Source organism: Aegilops tauschii, chromosome 6 (genome assembly GCF_002575655.3).
Source record: "Aegilops tauschii subsp. strangulata cultivar AL8/78 chromosome 6, Aet v6.0, whole genome shotgun sequence".
Lineage (NCBI taxonomy): Eukaryota > Viridiplantae > Streptophyta > Magnoliopsida > Poales > Poaceae > Aegilops > Aegilops tauschii.
The window spans coordinates 175,871,388-175,880,348 of record NC_053040.3 but is presented as its reverse complement, the minus strand read 5'-3'; the positions used below and the strand labels follow the sequence as shown (position 1 = coordinate 175,880,348).

Here is an 8,961-nt window from a genome sequence, read left to right as displayed (position 1 = left end):
AAAGACACGCATACTACAAAGAGACAAGGAAACCAAAGGAGAGGCCTAAAGAAAGAAGGAAAGCGGCGAGCCAAAGCTGAGGCCATGTATAAAGCGAGGCGAGATAACCGAAGAAGAGAGGGAGGGAGGGAATCTCGCCGGGAGCTGCCGTAGCCAATCCGCTGGACCTGGTGCCGACGCCGCCCGCCGCGAGGGCCGGAAACTTGCCTGGACGAGCGATGCTTTTGACCGCATCTCTCGCACCTGGCCGGCCGGCACATGCATGCAGGTGCATATGGATATGGCATTGGCCATGGTAAAAGACGACAAGGGCATCCGATGCACTACTGTGACAGTGCGAGACGGGGCATGTCTTTTTTTTTTTTTGAGAACGACGGGGCATGTCTTTTTTTTTTTTGAGAACGACGGGGCATGTCTTTAGCTTGCCGTTGGGCCGCGTGCAGGTTTTCGAGTCGCCGCGAGGAATGTGTTCTGCACGTGCTGAAGCGCGGTTTTTGTTATGGTAGTGCATGCACAAATTACGTTAGCGCGGCGCTGACACTTGCATACACGTGATGCGTTCCGTTCCGTTTTGTTACATTTTCTTTATGACCAGTTGAGGTTAAAAATTTTTGTCTCTCCAGAGGAAAAGATAACATGCGAGACGGGTTGCAATGCACATGCACACATAATCAAATCTCAGCTTAACAGGAATTTAAGACGCAATAGTACTACTAGTCAATAATACTTCTGAAGCAAAGCATACGTCTTTGGGTTACATAACTCGAACTGCAAACTTGATGAAAGGAACGGAAATAATAAAACGGTAAACATAGCTAGTCATCATCGATCAGACGGACAGACGGACGGTCCCAAATGGGAAATGACAACCAAATCTAAAACGGGAAGAGACAAAACTAGTAAGCATGCACTCGAGGAGGATTTCTTTGCATTCTACTTTCTTCTTCTTCTTCTTATGATGATGATGTCGACTGCGGGACACGGACACCCTTTGCTGCTTCTGCTCATCGCCGCCGTCATGGCCTTCCTACACCTCAGTGCCTGCAGATCGATGCACACGATACATGGTTAGAGACCGGGGCATCTAACGCCGAGTCAAGGGGGGATGAATGGATCTGATAGTTTACAAGAAATTTTCGTATGGCGTGGCGCTACCGGAGTCCCTCGGTGCGTTGCACCTGAAGCACTCCTGCCTGCTGGCGAAGTTGTGCTCGTTGCATCCAGACCTACACAGAGCCAGCAGAAATACAACACCTTTAGCACAAAGCAAAATACTTATGTAATATAAGAACATGCATGGAACAGCCAGCTACGGTCTTGTACATAAAGACGACCTACATCTACTTGCTTATATCTACTAATTAAACGACAGTCATGTCGGTGAGTGGCACCTACTGGAACAGTCAAAGTTGTACTAAGCATGCATCAATTAATTTGAATCAAAGGGAGTACCTACTTGTTTGCATTACAAGCATGATCAGTTTTTTTCTTCTGTCTATTGCTACTTGTTTTCTCGTGCATTGATATCTTCTTTTTATCAGGAAAAAAGGGACCCGGAAACAGGGGGAAGTGGCAGGGACAGAAGATATAATACTACTAGAAGCAAAGCAACGATAGGATAGGCTAAACTACAAACAAAGTATTGTACGGTGTCCGTACTATGTGCAGCATATCCAGACACAAGGAGTAGTAAAAATGATTTTCTACTTGTCTACGCATAGTTTAACGTTAAGTCTTAACTACATGAAGCTACCCAAATAAAGGACAGGACAGGACAGTGTTTAAGCAACACGCACCTGGTGCAAATCCAGTCGCCAGACTTCCAGCCAGGGCGGCTGGCACGACCACCGGCCGCGCCGGCTCCCATGCCGCCACCCATGCCACCGACAGCGCCGAAGCCGAAGCCCCTTGAGCGTGACATGTCACCATCAAAGCCACCAGCGCCACCATTGACGGCAGCTTCCTCCTTGAAGGCAGCACACTTGAAGCAGCTGGAGCGGCTGGCGAAGTTGTGCGCCCCGCAGGTGCAGTACCAGTCGCCCGGGCGGACGTCAGAGCCGGCACCAAAGCCGGTACCAAAGGAGGAACCACCCCCGCCACGGCCGCCAAAGTTGGCGTAGTCACCACCAAGAGCGCCACCGACGCTGCCACGGTCAGCGGCACTGCGTGGCTCGCCGCAGCGCTGGCATAGGTCCCGGCGACTGAAGTTGAGGTGCTGGCACGACCTGCAGTCCCAGTCGCCTGGCTTCCTGTTCATCTTGCCTGCAATGCCAAATGGATAGTCAGTCAGATACAAGGTGGTATGATCAAACTGAATAACAAAAACAACACACTTGAACAAGCCCAAGTTTGATCTAGTGTCTCGGCCCAGTCAAGAAACATAATCCAACCAAAAACATGTGGCGAGGTGTTTGGACGGACTGGCAGAAGAAGCTAAATTACCGAAGAAAAAGCTTGGATGCTGTGCTGCTGAGCTCCAAGATGAGAAGTGTTGTGAGGTGAAATGGTGATGCAGCAAGGTGCGTATGTGCAGTGGTATTTATAGCGCGTTTGGAGGGGATGCTGAAATCGAGGGTGAGCTATCCTTGTGCCTTTGATTCTAGGTGCGCTTTGGCCCGCGAAGAACAAGGGAATCGCGTAAAACTAGAAAGAAGACGGGAGTTAAAGAAAAGAAAAGAAGAGAAAGCCATTAAAGGCCAAAAGAATTATAAGGAGTTTGAATGCCTCCTTTAACCTGCATCTGTGCCTGCCTTGGAAACATCTTTTGAGACATGGGGTGGAGGGAAGTGCACTTGCCCGCATTCTTGTGCTTAGGAAATTTAACATGCGCTGTTACTGGTTTTTGTTGCATACTGATTAGGAGTATAATATTTTCAACTTTGATGCATCCAGAAGCAAATGTGGGAAATGGCAAGAGTGGAGTAATATGGAATTTCAGGACAACATCGGCACACCACTGAAAGTGAAACCAAAATATGCTAATGGATAAATGGAAGTGTTCTACACTAGTTTCAGACCACACTTTTAGTCAAGAATTTCTTTAAATAACACTTCAAACAAGGGAGTTCAACCATTGACAGTTCAAATAAAACTTAGCAAGGAGGAATTATATCAGAATTCATAATTATAACTCCCTTTTTTTCTATCAGTACAACTTGAGTCAAAAGTTATTGTCTCATAAGAACACAGTTCCACAAAACTGATGCATCTAACATTTCACAAACTTCAACATGAAATGGACTATACATCTTCAGGTCTGATTCGCACTGTTGGGTAATACTTTTATTGGGCAAGGAGCAGGTCATTGCTAGAGACATCTAATGGTTTCAGAACCTGTGAGGTTTTTGGGTACATATATCACATAATAACAAAAAGGCACAGCTGTAATTTGAGTATGCAACCAACAGCAGTTTTTGTAAGGTAGAAATGAACAATTTTAGACCAAAGGAAAAGAACAATTTTCGATTGTACTCCATGGTTATTGTTCCACTCTTCCAGGATAATTCAGACTGGATATGTACCGCCTTATAAATAATCTGTGTTTAACCAGGGCAGCGAAAGTACTTTTAGAGCAAGAATGGATACGATTTAGTTGGACAAGGTTGAGGTCATTGGTCTAACTGCTCAGTGACAGGATTTCCTGTCATACCATTGTCCCAGGGACGACACATCACCCTCTTTTCTACCTGATTCCGAAGCCACAAGCCGTATCTACGATAAGGAATGTAAATTCTAATTAACTATGCCTAATAATGCAGAAGATCACACTCGGTTGAGCAAATGTGGAACTTGATGCTCCAGTACTATCCACACACGTGTGACGGAATACTGCATGTACAGGACCAATTCTAGAGTAAGCATATAAACCTAAAATCAGCATTTATTTGATCCTAACAGAACAAGTATAGGTCTATATGAGGTGTCAGGAATGGTGGGTTGGAGGCTATCATTCTGAACTTTTGCTATATTTTCCGCTATGCTACTATTGATTCTTGCCACTAAAAAAGGCAATTCACATCGCTATTGTTCGACACTAACTTTGCTGTCTTTTACTAGCAATAATTGAGAAAAGCCCATAGAATCCATTCCAACCAACATCACATCGACTTAATGCTATCTATTTCATTTCTCTTGGTGTCCGTATCTGTTTCTGTCTAGCATTCCACGACAATGGACTAGCTAAGATTGAGATAAGAAGGAACAAACATGAATGTGGTGACTGTGTAGCAGTAGCACCGAGTGAATATTCGAGACAATGGAAGGAGAAAAAGGAGCATAAAGCTTTCATCAACTTAAGGATGTAAGAATCAACATGATGTGCACGTGATAAAAAAATACCAATAATACCGGAATTTTAAAATGATAAACTTCTTTTCTTCAGAGAAAAGATCTTACATTGGAGAAAATTTATAATGCTATTTCATATAATGGAAAGTGACAGAGAAACCAACACTAGGGAAATTTAACAAACGAGAAACTTCTGTTCTTCAGAGAGAAATCCTTCTAGTGGAGATAATTTATGATTCAGTTTCATATATTGAAGGACTGATGCACATAAAAATATGGGGAACATATTTGCTCGCTTAATAAATCAGATTTTATTTTCTTTTATTTTCCTTAGGGGTGGGGATGGGGGGAGGAGCATCTTCAGAACCTTTCGGGAATTCATTCATGCACCATTTCTATTTGGGCCTTGTGGTTCCTCGCTTAAGGACAAGTTGTCATTTGGAATATAAGAACTTAAAACATAGGAAAAGGAAAAAGAAAACCAAAGGATTTGAGATGTCATGTATCCTGAGGAAAACTTTAAAATCGTCATTTGCGTCTGGCTTGATAGTAAAGCAAAAGAAAGATACCCCAAGACAAGGTACGTACAACTGCTGGGTTGGGGACATGATCAATAGAACCTGGCTGGATCTGTGCTGGGATAGTGGCTCTCACTCCTAACCAGTTCTGAGATCAATGTACTTGGACCAATCAAATAAATCTTGTCATCGAAAGAATTTTTCCTATAACAATCCTATCCTTCTAAATTCCTATGTTTTCCCTTTTGTTCCAAACGGGCCGTAAGAGGCTACGATACACAACCTTGTCATGTGTACATAAATGGCCCTGTAAATATATCCATAACAGAAGTGCGCTTTTGTCTAATCCAAATGCAAAGGATGTGGACAGATAGTTGCATTGCTAGATAAAATCATGATAGTGATAGGAGATAAGTGAAAAAAAAAGTATCACTTCAAATCAGGACATAAGACAAATGGATTGCTACGCTGTAAGTGCTGAGCACTAGACTTTATCTTTTTCGTTCAAAGAGCAGGACTTGAGAGGATATTTTCGAACACAGAGAAAGATGGCATCATCATATAATTAGCCCTCCACGCACATACCGAGATGAAAATGATTAATGGGATAAAGCAAAGGGGAGCAGGGCTGATAAATAACTGGTGAGAATGTATGAATATCAATGAAGATAGACTGAAATCAACAGAGTAGTAGTCCTCGAGGGTAGCCTTGACCACCCTCTTTAGAATTCATTTCACCTTTCTTTTATTTTAAGTGGTGTTTTGCATCTTTGTTGCAGTTTCCCTCGCCCTTTACTTGCTGTGCTCATCCTTGAGGCTTTACATTAGTGCATTTACTTTTGCTTTTTATCTAAATGTTTCTCTCTTATGTTAGCAGTGTACTAGTAGTCTAGTACTGGTACTGGTGATAGTAGATGCTTGGAGCCCACATATAGGTTTCAAAACCATAGGATGATATGGCTTCTCTTCCATTCCATTCTCTTGGGTCAAGTGAAAGTGGAAGCAAATACATATCATGGAGTCGTTGGGAAAAAAACTGAGGGGGCAAAAGCTAGCTTGGATTCTCTCCTAGGGAAGTGCTTCCATGCATGACCATGACCGAACTCCAAAGGAAGTGAGATCACTTGATAGCCCCTAACATGCTTTGATTCTTTGCTTTTGCACATCCAAGAAGAACAGCTCAAGCTTTTAGCTTTCGTGTTACCAAGCGTAGTAAAACTATGATCAAGACTGCTTGGAACGCGGACAACCTTCACCAGCCCTACACTACGTGTTGTTGAGTGGTGGAACCAACACATGACCAAGCTTTAAAATAATAACAGGGCAAAAAACTCTGCATTAGACTGTTCAGCAGGATGTGAATTAATAGTTTTAATATATATCCAATGGGGTATATATTTTAGCAGGTGGACACTAATTGAGTCCTAGGAAAAGTACATTTCACCATTAAATTAAAATATGCACTATTAACTCTTAACATCCTGGGAAAATATGCACTATTATATTATTGTCATTGGTGAAATGAAAATGATATTACTAAATAAATTATATGTTCTAACTCCATAATTTATTTGTTATTAATATATTCATGTACTTTTCATATCTAAACTTCCATATATTTTCAAATCGAGAGACTACGTAGTCACATGATATAACATACTAGTCAAACAGTCATAAACAATAATACTATGCTGCCCCAAGGCATACAAATTTCCAGTCGGTATGCTCTTGTTCCTATGAAATGAATCATTAGCTGAGCTTAGATGCAAGTATCTAGGACTCTAGGATTCCAAAGATGGTGATGCAATTTTCGTGGAGCACAATTCTCTCAATCTGGTCATGTAGTACTCATGTGTGGTGTGTGCATGGTTCGCTTTTGAGAGGCCTGCACCCTGGCCCACGTAGCAATGAGTCGGCACACGGATGGGCCGCACTACCTAAGACAAAGAGCAACACTATAGTGCACACACTTTAATTATATCGGTGCAGGTTGGAATGCATGCAAGCAGAACGCCATGAGTACCAAGCCATGTGTGGTGTGTTGATGGAGCTCACTTGGACTCCTGTAGTTCCTTGACTCGGTGACGTAATCGGACCTCGACAAGGTGAAAGCTAGGCTGGCCGGCTTTCTTGTATGCGCTCGATGCGGTGCCGGTGCACTGCGTTGCATATCAATGAGCTGCGCTAAAGATCTGCTTCGCTTTAAGGTTGGCCCGTCGGGAACATCGAGACAAATATGCGGTGAGGTGGTTTTAATCAAGTTTAGATGATGCTGGGATAGTGCACGAAATGATTCGATGGTGCCGTTGATCATGTGCATGGGAGATGCAGAGGTTTCATTACCATACCAAAGATGCAAACAGACAACTGTCGGAGAACAAACAAGTCGAGCCACCGGTGTTCAAAACACGAGATGGTTTGGAGCATGCAACTGAGGTTCGTCCCTTGGAGGAAGGGGTCAAGAATAGATGTGAGTTATTTTTTCAGTAAAAAAAGAGACACGAATATAACAAGCTATGTGCTGTGCTCTGCGAGCAGCAAGGATTGCTGCAGTGGTCACACAACCCTCGAATCCAGAATCATCCCTGCACCACCACACTGACACCGACCGTATCGGCGGCGAACCAACGCACCACCCCGCCCCACCAATCATCCCCGCCTGGAAACAGATGCCAAGACACCTGTCGACTGATCAACGGAAGCGCAAATCTCGAGGACGGGCACCCGCCCTCAAGCCTACGGCGCGAACGAGACGGCCACGTGACTCGACGGAGAGAGGAAGCGAAAGGGAGAGGCCAAAACCGCCGCAACGTATCTACCGTCGAGTTCCCATCTCTCGATCCATCTCGTCGTCTCTACCGATCGATCCATCTCCACGACGAGGAAACGGAAAGCGAACCAACACACGCATCCTCAAATACGAAACAGGAAACAAAATCCAACCCAGACCATGCGTGATCTGACGAGACGAACATCCTAGGGGAGCGGCGGCGACGGGTCACGCACCTGATCGAGGAGACGCTCCGGCGACGATCCGGGAGCGAGTACAATCTCGTCGGGAGATCGGAGGGGGAGGAGCGAGAAAGATTAAAACTGCTCAAGGGAGAGGAGATTTAAGGAGAGAATTAAAACCTGCCTCTTTATGTTGGGATTTCTTTCGGGTTTTGGGATCTGTGTGCTCGCGGCGGCACGGCACGGCACCGACGTCGAGGCGGGTCAAAGGGTCCAGGCCCACCTGTCGGTGCGGTGGGCTGGACGTGGCTGCCAAGTGCCCAAGTCCAATCCCTTCGATGCGCTGCCGAGGCTTTAACTGACATGTGGGGACATTGTTGCGCGTTCAGACTCGATTATCCTGTCGTTATCTCAGCCGTCTAATCTGATGATTGACTGACGCCGCTGATGGTCGTGGGCTGATATAGACCAAAATCACGTATTTAAACTTCTTTAAAAAGCTCAGCACCATATGATCCTATTTAGAAAGTTTTTCATGATCTAAGACCATACTAAGTGCCACACATGTAGCACAAACATTTTTTATGGCAATTTTTTTTAAACACAGTATAGACGCAAGCGCTCATACATACGCGCATACACTCATCCCTATAAATGCACACACGCACACCCTATTCCTATGAGCACCTTTCAGAGACTGAGCCGGCATATCATCTTGAGATGTACGAAGTCGCCGTAGGCGCCTCGTCGTCGACAGGAACGTCTCCTCTCACTGAATGCGCATTGCCGGAAATCCTGAAATAGACCAGGAATAATGCAAGCACTAGGACTTGAATCCTGGTGGGCTGAGGATACCACTGTTCCTCTAACATTTTTATGGCAATTTTAGTTGTCAAGCATGGCAACTTCTTTTTCGGATGGCAAGTTTCAGTTTTTTTTATGTTTGATTTTTTGGATGTCAACTTTAGTTGTAGAAAACGTCATCATTTGTTTTTTTTCTTTTGCCAAAGTCATCCATAGTAAAAGGACGAGCATCATAGTCAATGGTGTTTGCCCTTGGTCCATATGCTCGGTCAGTCGTTGTTGACTGCTTTGATATAGACAAGGTACTAACGTTATAAGGATGGGCGTTTGCCCAAATACCCAGATGCCATCTCCGGTGTTTGCCCACAGGCCCAATTGCCAAGGCTAACGATGTTTGCTT

General features: G+C 44.4%; 1 protein-coding gene across 3 annotated transcripts; it reads right to left on the bottom strand.

The window, feature by feature from the left end:
- Positions 1-708: 708 nt before the first annotated feature.
- On the bottom strand, positions 709-7,989 carry LOC109736791 (RNA-binding protein involved in heterochromatin assembly dri1). Of its 3 annotated transcripts, none has more exons than XM_020296000.4 (4): positions 7,812-7,989; positions 1,797-2,262; positions 1,128-1,226; positions 709-1,041 (listed from the first exon to the last, which is right to left on the bottom strand). In XM_020296000.4, the coding sequence occupies exons 2-4, from the start codon at positions 2,255-2,257 to the stop codon at positions 1,035-1,037; spliced, it is 567 nt and encodes a 188-aa protein (XP_020151589.1). In that variant the 5' UTR covers positions 2,258-2,262; positions 7,812-7,989; the 3' UTR covers positions 709-1,034. The 3 variants fall into 3 exon arrangements, with proteins under 3 accessions (XP_020151589.1, XP_020151588.1, XP_020151590.1); XM_020295999.3 differs by lacking the exon at positions 7,812-7,989 and adding an exon at positions 2,443-2,696; XM_020296001.4 differs by lacking the exon at positions 7,812-7,989 and adding an exon at positions 2,443-2,696 and having other exon boundaries at positions 1,156-1,226.
- Between the last annotated feature and the right edge of the window lie 972 nt (positions 7,990-8,961).

What these genes read in the sequence shown, in the direction of transcription:
- LOC109736791 (XM_020296000.4), bottom strand. Translation starts at nt 2,257, where the DNA reads ATGAACAGGAAGCCAGGCGACTGGGACTGCAGGTCGTGCCAGCACCTC. An exon ending in GGCGACTGGATTTGCACCAG is followed by an intron (nt 1,227 to 1,796) that starts GTGCGTGTTGCT and finishes GGCTCTGTGTAG; the next exon opens with GTCTGGATGCAACGAGCACA.